The sequence below is a fragment of the Prorops nasuta genome, unplaced genomic scaffold (assembly GCF_024137725.1).
Source record: "Prorops nasuta isolate Cenicafe-Biocafe unplaced genomic scaffold, Cenicafe_Pnas_1.2 PNAS00001, whole genome shotgun sequence".
In the NCBI taxonomy this organism is placed as follows: domain Eukaryota; kingdom Metazoa; phylum Arthropoda; class Insecta; order Hymenoptera; family Bethylidae; genus Prorops; species Prorops nasuta.
Genome location: NW_027116798.1, coordinates 2,456,334 through 2,476,571, shown reverse-complemented (window position 1 = coordinate 2,476,571; position 20,238 = coordinate 2,456,334). Strand labels below are relative to the sequence as shown.

Genomic DNA, 20,238 nt, shown 5'->3' with positions numbered 1-20,238 from the left:
AATTGCCAAACGAAAAAGAAATTGAAGGTTCATTGCCTCATCGTGTAAAAGGGAAAAGTATAAATTTGTATTTTATTCATTATCAAAATGAGTAATTTGAAAAAAACTTTGAAAATTGTGTATGAGGACGGATTTTGCTATTATAAAAATGTCAAAAAGATAGATAAAGCAGGAAATGAAATAACGTAAGTAAATATATTTTTGTGATAAAATAAATCATAAATATTGCAGGAGTTGAGTAATTCCTTTATGCAGGTATCTGAAATGTAAAAGAAGAGATTGCTCTGGAAGTGCTAAAATAATGAACAATAAACTTTCTGCTGTAAGAGTCCACAATCACGCGAAAGAAAGTAAATATGTAAAAACAGCAAAGTTTAGGGAGGAATTAGTGGATTTTGTAAAAAAGACGCCGATTTCCCTGAAAGAAGCTTATAATTATAAAATGAAAGAGTAAGTGTATGGGGGATTTAATGTACCTATGCGTAAAAATGATTTTTTTCCCTTCTTCTTATTTGTCTGTAGGAATATTGAAGCGTGTGCAATTGTCACTCTAAAAAGTATAAGAAGTACTTTAAAACGAAGTAGGATACAATCAATGCCGTACAATCCTAAAACCTTGAAAGACATAAGGCTCATTGTCAATAATGAAGTTTGGCAAGATGCAATGCAATTTATGATTAATGATGACAAGCACATAATTTCGGTACATGTACAAGAAATTAACGCAGAATTTCAAGTGTTTCTGTATGACAAAAACTTCTTACAAAAGATGAATAAAACTGTGGACTTCAGCGTCGACGCAACATATTATTCTAGGCCAAAATTGACAGATGTATACCAATTGTTAACTATTATGGGCAGAGTCGATGATAAGGTGTGTAAACAAAAACAGAAATGAGTTTTCAAAAGATCGTAAATAAAAATTACTGGTATATCTCTTCCAATTAACGACTTAAATTTTGTTTTAAATCAATATATGTTTTTATGCTTTAGACGTGTTAGGCGGCCACCTCTTTTAAAATCTTTAGATATATTATAATTAATACTTGTGTTTTAATAATATAGCATTCTGAATTTTCAACAGTTTCTACCGTGCCTATGGGTCCTAATGAGTAGAAAAACAGAGCAACATTACATAGAAGTTTTTAAATTTCTTAAAGAATCTGTCTTAAAAGATTTTAACGTTAATAGTTTTATGACAGACTTTGAGTTGGGGTTACGGAATGCCATTAAAGTGGTTTATTCAAACTGCAAATTAAAGAGCTGTTTCTTCCACTATGTTCATGTAAGTTTTAATAGTATACTAAATGATACACGTACATACACACAATTCAAATTTAAATTAAATGTTTCTTATATCAGGACGTTAGAAAATATGCTAACAAATTAAGATTATTTAGAGCCTTGGAAATTCAAAAAATTGAAATTCGCATCAAAGGAATTTTCCTCTTACGGAAGATGCAAAATTTGCCTCTTTTGCCTGCATCTTCAATTGAAATAGGATATGCAATAATTAAAGAAAATTTAAATGCCAATAAGGAATTACTAGCGATTCCACAATTTCGAAAGCTTTTCGTATACATTAACAATTTTTGGCTGAAAAAGATAGGCGTACATACGCTTAGCGTTTATCAAATGGACGTCAAAACGAACAATAATCAGGAGCGCTACCACAGATCATTGAATGATCTAATGAAACATAGGCCTACGTTCTACAAATTTTTATGTAAGTGTTTATGCCTCCTTCTAACTCAATGTATTTTTTATCTGTCGAACAATATTATCAAATGAATTGTTTTTCAATACATTTTATTTAACATTTGCAGTAAAATTAAAAGATTTAATAATGACAAATGTCACGGAATTAAGCCAAATGAGAAACCATCTAAACATAAAAAACAGTAACAAAAAGAGGAGCGACCGTAATTTCGACAAGTGGCTTCGAAGAGGATGGAAAACTTTGGAGGAACTAGAAGGATTCAATGGAAACATAAAGAGGCATAAAGTCGACGAATTTTTATATACTTCCGTTTATAAAAATGAAAACCTCCTGAAGAAAATAAAACGAATCTTAATAAATAGGGGTAAATAATCGATAATATTTTTATTAAATTCCACCGCCATTCCCTCGATTCCAGAGATTTTTTACATCCTGTATTTGCAACAAATAATTAATGCATCTTCCATTTTATACAGATAAAACCTTAACATTACGCATAGCAGAATTTGTATCTATTAAAGAAGGCGAGCATCACATGATATCAATTAGAAAACAATACAAATTAATTCGTTCCTATCAGTATTAATTTAAACGTTGCTGATAAATTCTGGCAAGTACCATTATATTATGCACTCTAAGCAAAAGCTTTGCGCTCTAAATGTATAATTAATTACAGGCAAATATAATTTAAAAGAAGAGCTTTTAATTTGGAGCCAGCAAGCTTGATGATGCGATAAGTTATTAACAGCTGAACTGAATAATCTTAGGCGATGCATTTACTTCCTTTGAATGATACGATATTTATATCACCTAGACGATGTCATTAAGACACCGAGCTTTCTTATTTACTTCTTCATTTTTAATTAAAAATTAATTTGTTTAATATTTGCCATATTTAGTGTATTGGAGTAATTAATCAAGTTGTTCTGCAATGTAATCAAGAATAATTTATCCTTCTTTAGAAACTAAGGGAATTATTTTCCATATTCTCTAACAGTAATAAAATGAATTAATCCTTTGGAATTATGTCAATAGTTTGTTGGCTTTGTACTTTGATATATATATCTTGATATCTTCGAATATATACTACATTCAGCATATATCATTACTGAATGTTCCATAATATAATGTTCCTGAAACAAAATAATAAGAATGTAAAATAAAAAGGAGCATTCATTGCCAAATTCAAACCACTCGTTACATTCATTATTTCATGAAACTCCAAATGATTGCAGTAAATAATTCAATAACTTGCCGTACTTTCAGAAACTAATTGGATTCTGCAAGAAAACGTTTTAATGTCATCAGATTTTCTTAAGGTATCTATATATACAAGAGGATTTTTCTCATTGTAATTAGATGAAGATTATATTTAAAAGAAGCAGTCAGTCAATATTATAATTGAGTTATTCGGTTATTTAAACATTCAAAAAACTTAATAAAAAATAAGATGTCCTACGAATGCATTTGCAAACTGAATGTAATTTCGACTCCTAAATTGTTAGTTGATTGTTTTTAATCTTTACTTATAGAAACATCCTCTCATATTGATATCTTAAAAATCCAATCTCTCTCACCTTCTTCAAAATTTCCTTTATATAAACTATATTATATTTAATTATTTCTCTTCGTCTGAAAAATTTAAGTCATCCTTTTTGCTTAACTGTTTGATATTGATTGCAATTTACATATGAGGAAAGAACCTTGATCGATTGCATCAACATTCCATGGTCTTATTTTTTCATACTTTTCCATATTAACTTCTTCCTTCGTAATATTTTCTTCCTGATCATGCAATACCATTTTTATTGAAGGTTAATTAGTAGAATATCTTTCTTTTTCTTACAGTTTAGCATCTTTTTCTACTATATTAATTAATTTTTATTTCAATCTGAAAGAACATAATTCATCGATTAATTTGACATACATAATTTACTTTAGCAATAATATATAAGTAATGTTTAAATACCTGTTTTTTTTTAACTGTTTGCACAATGATATTCATTACGATTCTCCTACAGTTTATTCTCAAGTTCAAATTACTGTAAAGGCTAAATTTAGTCTTGAAAGATGTGTGAGATGACCAACCTATATGTTTGCATATTCAGAAGAATTTTTTGAAGCATTTAGATGAATTACTGCATTGTCTTAGATTAATGATAATGAACTAGCAGCTGTACAAGATCTCTTAGGCAATAATCTTGCTGGATGGAGTATTATTCGACATTTTACATCTCTTTTGTAAAGCCTGTGTTAATTTTGCTTTACCCTGAAATCTGATTTTCCTTTTGTTTTGTCATATTCAGGCCAAATAATCAAATGTTTATTACAATACAATATATTTACGCCATAACGTTTCTTTGTATCTTAGAAAAAGTAAATACTCCTTTTGTTAAACGTAAGGTTAACGACTAAATGACTGCACCTTTCAAATGGATATTTGTCTTCTATTCAGTACTTCATATTCTCTTCCTCTTATTTATTCAAATAAAATATAAAATGTTGCTCCTTCTTATTTCCTAGTTCGTTTTCCTTCTTATCTGTAACTAGTTAGAAATACCACAGAGTTTCAATTCTTCATTTTAAATATACTTAATTTAATCTTACGAAACCAAATTACTTATCTGAATATATTATCCTCTTATCACTTATTTTTCAATCACAATTATCTTCAGAATGAATATTTAAACCTTTATGTTTTTCAAAATATGTTATATATTCTCCTCTATTTGACAGTTTGACACTTCTCTCTTGTGTTTTTGGCATTGAATGTACCGAGAAACCACGTGATCACAATATCACACATTTTCAACCACATTTGTATAATGAACATAGACTTTCATACTTTCTGTGCAAATTAGCCCATCTTGCCGCCATTTTATCCCCACTGAAAAGTAGGACATTTGACCCACTACCACCCTAATCTCATATAAGTACTCCCTGAACCCAAGTGTGTTACCTTAGCCCCTTTATAAGTGTCCCTGACCCCAAGTGAGTTATTCTATCCCCATTATATGTACTCTCTGACCGCAAGTGAGTTACCCTAGTCCCATCTAAGAGCTCCCTGTCCCTATGTGAGTACCCTAGTCCTAAATAAGTACTTCCTGACCCCAAGTGAATTACTATAGCCCCTTTATAAGTACTCCCTGACCCCAAGTGAGTTACCATAGCCCTTTTATATGTACTCTCTGACCGCAAGTGAGTCACCCTATCCCCTTTATATGTACTCTCTGACCGCAAGTGAGTTATCTTAGCTCCTTTATATGTACTCCCTGACCTCAAGTGTGTTATCCTACACCCTTTATATGTACTCTCTGACCGCAAGTGAGTTATCCTATCCCCTTTATAAGTACTCCCTGACCCCAAGTGTGTTACCCTAGTTTCATATATGTATTCCCTGAACACAAGTGAGTTACCCTAGTCCCATAGAGGTACTCCCTGACCCCAAATGAGTCACCGTAGCACCTTTATAAATTCTCCCTGACCCCAAGTGTGTTACCTTAGTCACATAAATGTACTCCCTGACCCCAAGTGAGTTATCCTAGTCCCATTATATGTACTCCCTGACCCCAAGTGAGTTACCATAGCCCCTTTATAAGTACTCCCTGACCCCAAGTGAGTTATCCTAGCCCCCTTATATGTACTCTCTGACCGCAAGTGAATTATCATAGCCCCTTTATATGTACTCCCATACCCCAAGTGAGTTACCCTAGTCCCTTATAACTACTCCCTGACACCAAGTAAGTTAGCCTAGTCCAATGTAAGTACTCCTTGACCCAAAGAGAGTTACCCTAGCCCCATTATAAGTACTCCCTGACCGTAAGTGTGTTACCCTAGTCCCATATAAGTATTCCCTGAACCCAAGTGAGGTACCATAGCCTCTTTATAAGTACTCCCTGACCCCAAGTGAATTATCTTATCCCCTTTATATGTACTCTCTGAACGCAAGTGAGTTACCCTAGTCCCATACATGTACTCCCTGACCCCAAGTGACTTATCCTATCCCCTTTATATGTACTCTCTGACCGCAAGTGAGTTATTCAAACCCCTTTATAAGTACTCCCTGGCCCCAAGTGTGTTACCCTAATCTCATATAAGTACTCCCTGAACCCAAGTGTGTTACCTTAGCCCCTTTATAAGTGTTCCCTGACCCCAAGTGAGTTATTCTATCCCCTTTATATGTACTCTCTGACCGGAAGTGAGTTATCCTAGCTCCTTTATATGTACTCCCTGACCTCAAGTGTGTTATCCTACACCCTTTATATGTACTCTCTGACCGCAAGTGAGTTATCCTATCCCCTTTATAAGTACTCCCTGACCCCAAGTGTGTTACCCTAGTTTCATATATGTATTCCCTGAACACAAGTGAGTTACCCTAGTCCCATAGAGGTAATCCCTGACCCAAAATGAGTCACCGTAGCACCTTTATAATTTCTCCCTGACCCCAAGTGTGTTGCCTTAGTCACATAAATGTACTCCCTGACCCCAAGTGAGTTTTCCTAGTCCCATCGAAGTACTCCCTGACTCCAAGTGAGTTATCCTAGCCCCTTTATATGTACTCTCTGACCGCAAGTGAGTTACCCAAGCCCCTTTATATGTACTCTCTGACCGCAAGTGAGTTATCCTAGCCGCTTTATATGTACTCCCAGACCCCAAGAGAGTTACCTTAGTCCCAAAAATGTACTCCCTGACCCCAAGTGAGTTATCCTAGCCTTTTATATGTACTCTCTGACCGCAAGTGAGTTATCCTAGCCCCTTTATAAGTACTCCCTGACCGCAAGTGAGTTACCCTAGTCCCATATAAGAACTCCCTGTCCCTATGTGAGTACCCTAGTCCCAAATAAGTACTTCCTGACCCCAAGTGAATTACTATAGCCCCTTTATAAGTACTCCCTGACCCCAAGTGAGTTACCATAGCCCTTTTATATGTACTCTCTGACCGCAAGTGAGTCACCCTATCCCCTTTATATGTACTCTCTGACCGCAAGTGAGTTACCTTAGTCACATAAATGTACTCCCTGACCCCAAGTGAGTTATCCTAGTCCCATTATATGTACTCCCTGACCCCAAGTGAGTTATCCTAGCCCCTTTATATGTACTCCCTGACCCCAAGTGAGTTATCCTATCCCCTTTATATGTACTCTCTGACCGCAAGTGAGTTACCCTAGTCCCATATAAGAACTCCCTGTCCCTATGTGAGTACCCTAGTCCCAAATAAGTACTTCCTGACCCCAAGTGAATTACTATAGCCCCTTTATAAGTACTCCCTGACCCCAAGTGAGTTACCATAGCCCTTTTATATGTACTCTCTGACCGCAAGTGAGTCACCCTATCCCCTTTATATGTACTCTCTGACCGCAAGTGAGTTACCTTAGTCACATAAATGTACTCCCTGACCCCAAGTGAGTTATCCTAGTCCCATTATATGTACTCCCTGACCCCAAGTGAGTTATCCTAGCCCCTTTATAAGTACTCCCTGACCCCAAGTGTGTTACCCTAGTTTCATATATGTATTCCCTGAACACAAGTGAGTTACCCTAGTCCCATAGAGGTACTCCCTGACCCCAAATGAGTCACCGTAGCAACTTTATAAATTCTCCCTTACCCCAAGTGTGTTAACCTAGTCGCATATAAGTACTCCCTGACCCCAAGTGTGTCACCTTAGCCCCTTTATAAGTACTCCCTGACCCCAAGTGAGTTATCCTATCCCATTTATATGTACTCTCTGAACGCAAGTGAGTTATCCTAGTACCATATATGTACTCCCTGACCCCAAGTGAATTATCCTATCCCCTTTATATGTACTCTCTGACCGCAAGTGAGTTATCCTAGTCCCATATAAGTATTCCCTGACCCCAAGTGAGGTACCATAGCCCCTTTATAAGTACTCCCTGGCCCAAGTGAGTTATCCCATCCCCTTTATATGTACTCTCTGACCGCAAGTGAGTTACCCTAGTCCCATATATGTACTCCCTGACCCCAAGTGAGTTATCCTATCCCCTTTATATGTACTCTCTGACCGGAAGTGAGTTATTCAAACCCCTTTATAAGTACTCCCTGGCCCCAAGTGTGTTACCCTAATCTCATATAAGTACTCCCTGAACCCAAGTGTGTTACCTTAGCCCCTTTATAAGTGTTCCCTGACCCCAAGTGAGTTATTCTATCCCCATTATATGTACTCTCTGACCGCAAGTGAGTTACCCTAGTCCCATATAAGAACTCCCTGTCCCTATGTGAGTACCCTAGTCCTAAATAAGTACTTCCTGACCCCAAGTGAATTACTATAGCCCCTTTATAAGTACTCCCTGACCCCAAGTGAGTTACCATAGCCCTTTTATATGTACTCTCTGACCGCAAGTGAGTCACCCTATCCCCTTTATATGTACTCTCTGACCGCAAGTGAGTTATCTTAGCTCCTTTATATGTACTCCCTGACCTCAAGTGTGTTATCCTACACCCTTTATATGTACTCTCTGACCGCAAGTGAGTTATCCTATCCCCTTTATAAGTACTCCCTGACCCCAAGTGTGTTACCCTAGTTTCATATATGTATTCCCTGAACACAAGTGAGTTACCCTAGTCCCATAGAGGTACTCCCTGACCCAAAATGAGTCACCGTAGCACCTTTATAAGTTCTCCCTGACCCCAAGTGTGTTGCCTTAGTCACATAAATGTACTCCCTGACCCCAAGTGAGTTGTCCTAGTCCCATCGAAGTACTCCCTGACTCCAAGTGAGTTATCCTAGCCCCTTTATATGTACTCTCTGACCGCAAGTGAGTTACCCAAGCCCCTTTATATGTACTATCTGACCGTAAGTGAGTTATCCTAGCCGCTTTATATGTACTCCCTGACCCCAAGTGAGTTATCCTAGTCCCATTATATGTACTCCCTGACCCCAAGTGAGTTATCCTAGCCCCTTTATAAGTACTCCCTGACCCCAAGTGTGTTACCCTAGTTTCATATATGTATTCCCTGAACACAAGTGAGTTACCCTAGTCCCATAGAGGTACTCCCTGACCCAAAATGAGTCACCGTAGCACCTTTATAAGTTCTCCCTGACCCCAAGTGTGTTGCCTTAGTCACATAAATGTACTCCCTGACCCCAAGTGAGTTGTCCTAGTCCCATCGAAGTACTCCCTGACTCCAAGTGAGTTATCCTAGCCCCTTTATATGTACTCTCTGACCGCAAGTGAGTTACCCAAGCCGCTTTATATGTACTCCCAGACCCCAAGTGAGTTACCCTAGTCCCTTATAAGTACTCCCTGACCCCAAGAGAGTTACCTTAGTCCCATAAATGTACTCCCTGACCCCAAGTGAGTTATCCTAGCCTTTTATATGTACTCTCTGACCGCAAGTGAGTTATCCTAGCCCCTTTATAAGTACTCCCTGACCCCAAGTATGTTACCCTAGTTTCAATGATGTATTCCCTGAACACAAGTGTGTTACCCTAGTCCCATAGAGGTACTCCCTGACCCCAAATGAGTCACCGTAGCACCTTTATAAATTCTCCCTGACCCCAAGTGTGTTACCTTAGTCACATAAATGTACTCCCTGACCCCAAGTGAGTTATCCTAGTCCCATTATATGTACTCCCTGACCCCAAGTGAGTTATCCTAGCCCCTTTATATGTACTCCCTGACCCCAAGTGAGTTATCCTATCCCCTTTATATGTACTCTCTGACCGCAAGTGAGTTACCCTAGTCCCATATAAGAACTCCCTGTCCCTATGTGAGTACCCTAGTCCCAAATAAGTACTTCCTGACCCCAAGTGAATTATTATAGCCCCTTTATAAGTACTCCCTGACCCCAAGTGAGTTACCATAGCCCTTTTATATGTACTCTCTGACCGCAAGTGAGTCACCCTATCCCCTTTATATGTACTCTCTGACCGCAAGTGAGTTATCCTAGCTCCTTTATATGTACTCCCTGACCCCAAGTGAGTTAACCTAGCCCCTATATAAGTACTCCCTGACCCCAAGTGAGTTATCCTAGCCCCTTTATAAGTACTCTCTGACCCCAAGTGTGTTACCCTAGTTTCATATTAGTACTCCCTGGCCCCAAGTGAGTTACCATAGCCCCTTTATAAGTACTCCCTGACCCCAAGTGAGTTATCCTAGCCCCCTTATATGTACTCTCTGACCGCAAGTGAATTATCATAGCCCCTTTATATGTACTCCCATACCCCAAGTGATTTACCCTAGTCCCTTTTAACTACTCCCTGACCCCAAGTGAGTTACCCTAGCCCCTTTATAAGTTCACCCTGGCCACAAGTGAGTTACCCTGGTCCCAAATAAGTTCTCCCAGACACAAAGTAAGTTAGCCTAGTCCAATGTAAGTACTCCTTGACCCAAAGAGAGTTACCCTAGCCCCTTTATAAGTACTCCCTGACCGCAAGTGTGTTACCCTAGTCCCATATAAGTACTCCCTGAACCCAAGTGAGGTACCATAGCGTCTTTATAAGTACTCCCTGCCCCAAGTGAGTTATCCTATCCCCTTTATATGTACTCTCTGACCGCAAGTGAGTTACCCTAGTCCCATATATGTACTCTCTGACCGCAAGTGAGTTATTCAAACCCCTTTATAAGTACTCCCTGGCCCCAAGTGTGTTACCCTAATCTCATATAAGTACTCCCTGAACCCAAGTGTGTTACCTTAGCCCCTTTATAAGTTTTTCCTGACCCCAAGTGAGTTATTCTATCCCCTTTATATGTACTCTCTGACCGCAAGTGAGTTACCCTAGTCCCAAATAAGTACTTCCTGACCCCAAGTGAGTTACTATAGCCCCTTTATAAGTACTCCCTGACCCCAAGTGAGTTATCCTAGCCCCTTTATATGTACTCCCTGACCCTAAGTGAGTTATCCTAGACCCTTTATATGTACTCTCTGACCCCAAGTGTGTTACCCTAGTTTCATATATGTATTCCCTGAACACAAGTGAGTTACCCTACTCCCATAGAGGTACTCCCTGACCCCAAATGAGTCACCGTAGCACCTTTATAAATTCTCCCTTACCCCAAGTGTGTTACCTTAGTCACATAAATGTACTCCCTGACCCCAAGTGAGTTATCCTAGTCCCATCGAAGTACTCCCTGACCCCAATTGAGTTAACCTAGCCCCTATATAAGTACTCCTTGACCCCAAGTGAATTATCCTAGCCCCTTTATATGTACTCTCTGACCGCAAGTGAGTTATCCTAGCCCCAATATATGTACTCCCTGACCCCAAGTGTGTTACCCTAGTCTCATATAAGTACTCCCTGACCCCAAGTGTGTTACCTTAGCCCCTTTATAAGTACTTCCTGACCCCAAGTGAGTTACCATAGCCCTTTTATATGTACAATCTGACCGCAAGTGAGTCACCCTATCCCCTTTATATGTACTCTCTGACCGCAAGTGAGTTACCTTAGTCACATAAATGTACTCCCTGACCCCAAGTGAGTTATCCTAGTCCCATTATATGTACTCCCTGACCCCAAGTGAGTTATCCTAGCCCCTTTATATGTACTCCCTGACCCCAAGTGAGTTATCCTATCCCCTTTATATGTACTCTCTGACCGCAAGTGAGTTACCCTAGTCCCAAATAAGAACTCCTTGTCCCTATGTGAGTACCCTAGTCCCAAATAAGTACTTCCTGACCCAAAGTGAATTACTATTGCCCCTTTATAAGTACTCCCTGACCCCAAGTGAGTTACCATAGCCCTTTTATATGTACTCTCTGACCGCAAGTGAGTCACCCTATCCCCTTTATATGTACTCTCTGACCGTAAGTGAGTTATCCTAGCTCCTTTATATGTACTCCCTGACCCCAAGTGAGTTAACCTAGCCCCTATATAAGTACTCCCTGACCCCAAGTGAGTTATCCTAGCCCCTTTATTTGTACTCTCCGACCGCAAGTGAGTTATCCTAGCCCCATTATATGTACTCCCTGACCCCAAGTGAGTTATCCTAGCCCCTTTATATGTACTCCCTGACCGCAAGTGAGTCACCCTATCCCCTTTATATGTACCCTCTGACCGCAAGTGAGTTATCCTAGCCCCTTTATAAGTACTCTCTGACCCCAAGTGTGTTACCCTAGTTTCATATTAGTACTCCCTGGCCCCAAGTGAGTTACCATAGCCCCTTTATAAGTACTCCCTGACCCCAAGTGAGTTATCCTAGTCCCCTTATATGTACTCTCTGACCGCAAGTGAATTATCATAGCCCCTTTATATGTACTCCCATACCCCAAGTGATTTACCCTAGTCCCTTATAACTACTCCCTGACCCCAAGTGAGTTACCCTAGCCCCTTTATAAGTTCACCCTGGCCACAAGTGAGTTACCCTGGTCCCATATAAGTTCTCCCAGACACCAAGTAAGTTAGCCTAGTCCAATGTAAGTACTCCTTGACCCAAAGAGAGTTACCCTAGCCCCTCTATAAGTACTCCCTGACCGCAAGTGTGTTACCCTAGTCCCATATAAGTATTCCCTGAACCCAAGTGAGGTACCATAGCCTCTTTATAAGTACTCCCTGACCCCAAGTGAGTTATCCTATCCCCTTTATATGTACTCTCTGACCGCAAGTGAGTTACCCTAGTCCCATATATGTACTCCCTGACACCAAGTGAGTTATCCTATCCCCTTTATATGTACTCTCTGACCGTAAGTGAGTTATTCAAACCCCTTTATAAGTACTCCCTGGCCCCAAGTTTGTTACCCTAATCTCATATAAGTACTCCTTGAACCCAAGTGTGTTACCTTAGCCCCTTTATAAGTGTTCCCTGACCCCAAGTGAGTTATTCTATCCCCTTTATATGTACTCTCTGACCGCAAGTGAGTTACCCTAGTCCCATATAAGAACTCGCTGTCCCTAAGTGAGTACCCTAGTCCCTAATAAGTACTTCCTGACCCCAAGTGAGTTACTATAGCCCCTTTATAAGTACTCCCTGACCCCAAGTGAGTTATCCTAGCCCCTTTATATGTACTCCCTGACCCCAAGTGAGTTATCCTAGACCCTTTATATGTACGCTCTGACCCCAAGTGTGTTACCCTAGTTTCATATATGTATTCCCTGAATACAAGTGAGTTACCCTAGTCCCATAGAGGTACTCCCTGACCCCAAATGAGTCACCGTAGCACCTTTATAAATTCTCCCTTACCCCAAGTGTGTTACCTTAGTCACATAAATGTACTCCCTGACCCCAAGTGAGTTATCCTAGTCCCATCGAAGTACTCCCTGACCCCAATTGAGTTAACCTAGCCCCTATATAAGTACTCCTTGACCCCAAGTGAATTATCCTAGCCCCTTTATATGTACTCTCTGACCGCAAGTGAGTTATCTTAGCCCCAATATATGTACTCCCTGACCCCAAGTGTGTTACCCTAGTCTCATATAAGTACTCCCTGACCCCAAGTGTGTTACCTTAGCCCCTTTATAAGTACTCCCTGACCCCAAGTGAGTTATCCTATCCCATTTATATGTACTCTCTGAACGCAAGTGAGTTATCCTAGTACCTTATATGTGCTCCCTGACCCCAAGTGAATTATCCTATCCCCTTTATATGTACTCTCTGACCGCAAGTGAGTTATCCTAGTCCCATATAAGTATTCCCTGACCCCAAGTGAGGTACCATAGCCCCTTTATAAGTACTCCCTGGCCCAAGTGAGTTATCCCATCCCCTTTATATGTACTCTCTGACCGCAAGTGAGTTACCCTAGTCCCATATATGTACTCCCTGACCCCAAGTGAGTTATCCTATCCCCTTTATATGTACTCTCTGATCGCAAGTGAGTTATTCAAACCCCTTTATAAGTACTCCCTGGCCCCAAGTGTGTTACCTTAGCCCCTTTATAAGTGTTCCCTGACCCCAAGTGAGTTATTCTATCCCCTTTATATGTACTCTCTGACCGCAAGTGAGTTACCCTAGTCCCATATAATAACTCCCTGTCCCTAAGTGAGTACCCTAGTCCCAAATAAGTACTTCCTGACCCCAAGTGAGTTACTATAGCCCCTTTATAAATACTCCCTGACCCCAAGTGAGTTATCCTAGCCCCTTTATATGTACTCCCTGACCCCAAGTGAGTTATCCTAGACCCTTTATATGTACTCTCTGACCCCAAGTGTGTTACCCTAGTTTCATATATGTATTCCCTGAACACAAGTGAGTTACCCTAGTCCCATAGAGGTACTCCCTGACCCCAAATGAGTCACCGTAGCACCTTTATAAATTCTCCCTTACCCCAAGTGTGTTACCTTAGTCACATAAATGTACTCCCTTACCCCAATTGAGTTAACCTAGCCCCTATATAAGTACTCCTTGACCCCAAGTGAATTATCCTAGCCCCTTTATATGTACTCTCTGACCGCAAGTGAGTTATCATAGCCCCAATATATGTACTCCCTGACCCCAAGTGTGTTACCCTAGTCTCATATAAGTACTCCCTAACCCCAAGTGTGTTACCTTAGCCCCTTTATAAGTACTTCCTGACCCCAAGTGAGTTACCATAGCCCTTTTATATGTACTCTCTGACCGCAAGTGAGTTACCTTAGTCACATAAATGTACTCCCTGACCCCAAGTGAGTTATCCTAGTCCCATTATATGTACTCCCTGACACCAAGTGAGTTATCCTAGCCCCTTTATATGTACTCCCTGACCCCAAGTGAGTTATCCTATCCCCTTTATATGTACTCTCTGACCGCAAGTGAGTTACCCTAGTCCCATATAAGAACTCCCTGTCCCTATGTGAGTACCCTAGTCCCAAATAAGTACTCCCTGACCCCAAGTGAGTTACCATAGCCCTTTTATATGTACTCTCTGACCGCAAGTGAGTCACCCTATCCCCTTTATATGTACTCTCTGACCGCAAGTGAGTTATCCTAGCTCTTTTATATGTACTCCCTGACCCCAAGTGAGTTAACCTAGCCCCTATATAAGTTCTCCCTGACCCCAAGTGAGTTATCCTAGCCCCTTTATATGTACTCTCCGACCGCAAGTGAGTTATCCTAGCCCCATTATATGTACTCCCTGACCCCAAGTGAGTTATCCTAGCCCCTTTATATGTACTCTCTGACCGCAAGTGAGTTATCCTAGCCCCAATATATGTACTCTCTGACCCCAAGTGTGTTACCCTAGTCTCATATAAGTACTCCCTGACCCCAAGTGTGTTACCTTAGCCCCTTTATAAGTACTTCCTGACCCCAAGTGAGTTACCATAGCCCTTTTATATGTACAATCTGACCGCAAGTGAGTCACCCTATCCCCTTTATATGTACTCTCTGACCGCAAGTGAGTTACCTTAGTCACATAAATGTACTTCCTGACCCCAAGTGAGTTATCCTAGTCCCATTATATGTACTCCCTGACCCCAAGTGAGTTATCCTAGCCCCTTTATATGTACTCCCTGACCCCAAGTGAGTTATCCTATCCCCTTTATATGTACTCTCTGACCGCAAGTGAGTTACCCTAGTCCCATATAAGAACTCCTTGTCCCTATGTGAGTACCCTAGTCCCAAATAAGTACTTCCTGACCCCAAGTGAATTACTATAGCCCCTTTATAAGTACTCCCTGACCCCAAGTGAGTTACCATAGCCCTTTTATATGTACTCTCTGACCGCAAGTGAGTCACCCTATCCCCTTTATATGTACTCTCTGACCGTAAGTGAGTTATCCTAGCTCCTTTATATGTACTCCCTGACCCCAAGTGAGTTAACCTAGCCCCTATATAAGTACTCCCTGACCCCAAGTGAGTTATCCTAGCCCCTTTATATGTACTCTCCGACCGCAAGTGAGTTATCCTAGCCCCATTATATGTACTCCCTGACCCCAAGTGAGTCATCCTAGCCCCTTTATATGTACTCCCTGACCGCAAGTGAGTCACCCTATCCCCTTTATATGTACCCTCTGACCGCAAGTGAGTTATCCTAGCCCCTTTATAAGTACTCTCTGACCCCAAGTGTGTTACCCTAGTTTCATATTAGTACTCCCTGGCCCCAAGTGAGTTACCATAGCCCCTTTATAAGTACTCCCTGACCCCAAGTGAGTTATCCTAGCCCCCTTATATGTACTCTCTGACCGCAAGTGAATTATCATAGCCCCTTTATATGTACTCCCATACCCCAAGTGATTTACCCTAGTCCCTTATAACTACTCCCTGACCCCAAGTGAGTTACCCTAGCCCCTTTATAAGTTCACCCTGGCCACAAGTTAGTTACCCTGGTCCCATATAAGTTCTCCCAGACACCAAGTAAGTTAGCCTAGTCCAATGTAAGTACTCCTTGACCCAAAGAGAGTTACCCTAGCCCCTTTATAAGTACTCCTTGAACCCAAGTGTGTTACCTTAGCCCCTTTATAAGTGTTCCCTGACCCCAAGTGAGTTATTCTATCCCCTTTATATGTACTCTCTGACCGCAAGTGAGTTACCCTAGTCCAATATAAGAACTCGCTGTCCCTAAGTGAGTACCCTAGTCCCTAATAAGTACTTCCTGACCCCAAGTGAGTTACTATAGCCCCTTTATCAGTACTCCCTGACCCCAAGTGAGTTATCCTAGCCCCTTTATATGTACTCCCTGACCCCAAGTGAGTTATCCTAGACCCTTTATATGTACTCTCTGACCCCAAGTGTGTTACCCTAGTTTCATATATGTATTCCCTGAACACAAGTGAGTTACCCTAGTCCCATAGAGGTACTCCCTGACCCCAAATGAGTCACCGTAGCACCTTTATAAATTCTCCCTTACCCCAAGTGTGTTACCTTAGTCACATAAATGTACTCCCTGACCCCAAGTGAGTTATCCTAGTCCCATCGAAGTACTCCCTGACCCCAATTGAGTTAACCTAGCCCCTATATAAGTACTCCTTGACCCCAAGTGAATTATCCTAGCCCCTTTATATGTACTCTCTGACCGCAAGTGAGTTATCTTAGCCCCAATATATGTACTCCCTGACCCCAAGTGTGTTACCCTAGTCTCATATAAGTACTCCCTGACCCCAAGTGTGTTACCTTAGCCCCTTTATAAGTACTCCCTGACCCCAAGTGAGTTATCCTATCCCAATTATATGTACTCTCTTAACGCAAGTGAGTTATCCTAGTACCATATATGTACTCCCTGACCCCAGGTGAATTATCCTATCCCCTTTATATGTACTCTCTGACCGCAAGTGAGTTATCCTAGTCCCATATAAGTATTCCCTGACCCCAAGTGAGGTACCATAGCCCCTTTATAAGTACTCCCTGGCCCAAGTGAGTTAACCCATCCCCTTTATATGTACTCTCTGACCGCAAGTGAGTTACCCTAGTCCCATATATGTACTCCCTGACCCCAAGTGAGTTATCCTATCCCCTTTATATGTACTCTCTGATCGCAAGTGAGTTATTCAAACCCCTTTATAAGTACTCCCTGGCCCCAAGTGTGTTACCTTAGCCCCTTTATAAGTGTTCCCTGACCCCAAGTGAGTTATTCTATCCCCTTTATATGTACTCTCTGACCGCAAGTGAGTTACCCTAGTCCCATATAATAACTCCCTGTCCCTAAGTGAGTACCCTAGTCCCAAATAAGTACTTCCTGACCCCAAGTGAGTTACTATAGCCCCTTTATAAATACTCCCTGACCCCAAGTGAGTTATCCTAGCCCCTTTATATGTACTCCCTGACCCCAAGTGAGTTATCCTAGCCCCTTTATAAGTACTCCCTGACCCCAAGTGTGTTACCCTAGTTTCATATATGTATTCCCTGAACACAAGTGAGTTACCCCAGTCCCATAGAGGTACTCCCTGACCCAAAATGAGTCACCGTAGCACCTTTATAAGTTCTCCCTGACCCCAAGTGTGTTGCCTTAGTCACATAAATGTACTCCCTGACCCCAAGTGAGTTGTCCTAGTCCCATCGAAGTACTCCCTGACTCCAAGTGAGTTATCCTAGCCCCTTTATATGTACTCTCTGACCGCAAGTGAGTTACCCAAGCCCCTTTATATGTACTCTCTGACCGCAAGGGAGTTATCCTAGCCGCTTTATATGTACTCCCGAACCCCAAGTGAGTTACCCTAGTCCCTTATAAGTACTCCCTGACCCCAAGAGAGTTACCTTAGTCCCATAAATGTACTCCCTGACCCCAAGTGAGTTATCCTAGCCTTTTATATGTACTCTCTGACCGCAAGTGAGTTATCCTAGCCCCTTTATAAGTACTCCCTGACCCCAAGTGTGTTACCCTAGTTTCAATGATGTATTCCCTGAACACAAGTGTTTTACCCTAGTCCCATAGAGGTATTCCCTGACCCCAAATGAGTCACCGTAGCACCTTTATAAATTCTCCCTGACCCCAAGTGTGTTACCTTAGTCACATAAATGTACTCCCTGACCCCAAGTGAGTTATCCTAGTCCCATTATATGTACTCCCTGACCCCAAGTGAGTTAACCTAGCCCCTATATAAGTACTCCCTGACCCCAAGTGAGTTATCCTAGCCCTTTTATATGTACTCTCCGACCGCAAGTGAGTTATCCTAGCCCCATTATATGTACTCCCTGACCCCAAGTGAGTTATCCTAGCCCCTTTATATGTACTCGCTGACCCCAAGTGAGTTATCCTAGCCCCTTTATAAGTACTCTCTGACCCCAAGTGTGTTACCCTAGTTTCATATAAGTACTCCCTGGCCCCAAGTGAGTTACCATAGCCCCTTTATAAGTACTCCCTGACCCCAAGTGATTTATCCTAGCCCCCTGATATGTACTCGCTGACCGCAAGTGAATTATCATAGCCCCTTTATATGTACTCCCATACCCCAAGTGATTTACCCTAGTCCCTTTTAACTACTCCCTGACCCCAAGTGAGTTACCCTAGCCCCTTTATAAGTTCACCCTGGCCACAAGTGAGTTACCCTGGTCCCATATAAGTTCTCCCAGACACCAAGTAAGTTAGCCTAGTCCAATGTAAGTACTCCTTGACCCAAAGAGAGTTACCCTAGCCCCTTTATAAGTACTTCCTGGCCCCAAGTGTGTTACCCTAATCTCATATAAGTACACCCTGAACCCAAGTGTGTTACCTTAGCCCCTTTATAAGTGTTCCCTGACCCCAAGTGAGTTATCCTAGCCCCTTTATATGTACTCCCTGACCCCAAGTGTGTTACCCTAGTTTCATATATGTATTCCCTGAACACAAGTGAGTTACCCTAGTCCCATAGAGGTAATCCCTGACCCAAAATGAGTCACCGTAGCACCTTTATAATTTCTCCCTGACCCCAAGTGTGTTGCCTTAGTCACATAAATGTACTCCCTGACCCCAAGTGAGTTTTCCTAGTCCCATCGAAGTACTCCCTGACTCCAAGTGAGTTATCCTAGCCCCTTTATATGTACTCTCTGACCGCAAGTGAGTTACCCAAGCCCCTTTATATGTACTCTCTGACCGCAAGTGAGTTATCCTAGCCGCTTTATATGTACTCCCAGACCCCAAGAGAGTTACCTTAGTCCCAAAAATGTACTCCCTGACCCCAAGTGAGTTATCCTAGCCTTTTATATGTACTCTCTGACCGCAAGTGAGTTATCCTAGCCCCTTTATAAGTACTCCCTGACCGCAAGTGAGTTACCCTAGTCCCATATAAGAACTCCCTGTCCCTATGTGAGTACCCTAGTCCCAAATAAGTACTTCCTGACCCCAAGTGAATTACTATAGCCCCTTTATAAGTACTCCCTGACCCCAAGTGAGTTACCATAGCCCTTTTATATGTACTCTCTGACCGCAAGTGAGTCACCCTATCCCCTTTATATGTACTCTCTGACCGCAAGTGAGTTACCTTAGTCACATAAATGTACTCCCTGACCCCAAGTGAGTTATCCTAGTCCCATTATATGTACTCCCTGACCCCAAGTGAGTTATCCTAGCCCCTTTATATGTACTCCCTGACCCCAAGTGAGTTATCCTATCCCCTTTATATGTACTCTCTGACCGCAAGTGAGTTACCCTAGTCCCATATAAGAACTCCCTGTCCCTATGTGAGTACCCTAGTCCCAAATAAGTACTTCCTGACCCCAAGTGAATTACTATAGCCCCTTTATAAGTACTCCCTGACCCCAAGTGAGTTACCATAGCCCTTTTATATGTACTCTCTGACCGCAAGTGAGTCACCCTATCCCCTTTATATGTACTCTCTGACCGCAAGTGAGTTACCTTAGTCACATAAATGTACTCCCTGACCCCAAGTGAGTTATCCTAGTCCCATTATATGTACTCCCTGACCCCAAGTGAGTTATCCTAGCCCCTTTATAAGTACTCCCTGACCCCAAGTGTGTTACCCTAGTTTCATATATGTATTCCCTGAACACAAGTGAGTTACCCTAGTCCCATAGAGGTACTCCCTGACCCCAAATGAGTCACCGTAGCAACTTTATAAATTCTCCCTTACCCCAAGTGTGTTAACCTAGTCGCATATAAGTACTCCCTGACCCCAAGTGTGTCACCTTAGCCCCTTTATAAGTACTCCCTGACCCCAAGTGAGTTATCCTATCCCATTTATATGTACTCTCTGAACGCAAGTGAGTTATCCTAGTACC

At 41.6% G+C, this 20,238-nt stretch overlaps 1 protein-coding gene and 1 long non-coding RNA gene across 2 annotated transcripts; one reads left to right on the top strand and one right to left on the bottom strand.

Moving 5' to 3' along the window:
• The first annotated feature begins 87 nt into the window (after nucleotides 1–87).
• On the top strand, nucleotides 88–2,092 carry LOC136774676 (uncharacterized). The gene is made up of 6 exons (XM_066729092.1): nucleotides 88–185; nucleotides 256–450; nucleotides 523–874; nucleotides 1,085–1,285; nucleotides 1,363–1,726; nucleotides 1,827–2,092. Exons 1-6 carry the CDS (start codon nucleotides 88–90, stop codon nucleotides 2,090–2,092), a joined length of 1,476 nt encoding a protein of 491 aa, XP_066585189.1.
• A 51-nt stretch (nucleotides 2,093–2,143) lies between these two features.
• On the bottom strand, nucleotides 2,144–4,504 carry LOC136774614 (uncharacterized). The gene is made up of 3 exons (XR_010822834.1): nucleotides 3,690–4,504; nucleotides 3,298–3,611; nucleotides 2,144–3,000 (listed from the first exon to the last, which is right to left on the bottom strand). It is a non-coding gene; the product is annotated as an uncharacterized lncRNA (long non-coding RNA).
• Between the last annotated feature and the right edge of the window lie 15,734 nt (nucleotides 4,505–20,238).

Excerpts from the sequence above, each read along its gene's own strand:
- LOC136774676 (XM_066729092.1), top strand. The coding sequence starts at position 88 with ATGAGTAATTTGAAAAAAACTTTGAAAATTGTGTATGAGGACGGATTT. Across the intron at positions 186-255 it reads AAAGCAGGAAATGAAATAAC|GTATCTGAAATGTAAAAGAA; the intron begins GTAAGTAAATAT and ends TCCTTTATGCAG. Across the intron at positions 451-522 it reads TATAATTATAAAATGAAAGA|GAATATTGAAGCGTGTGCAA; the intron begins GTAAGTGTATGG and ends ATTTGTCTGTAG.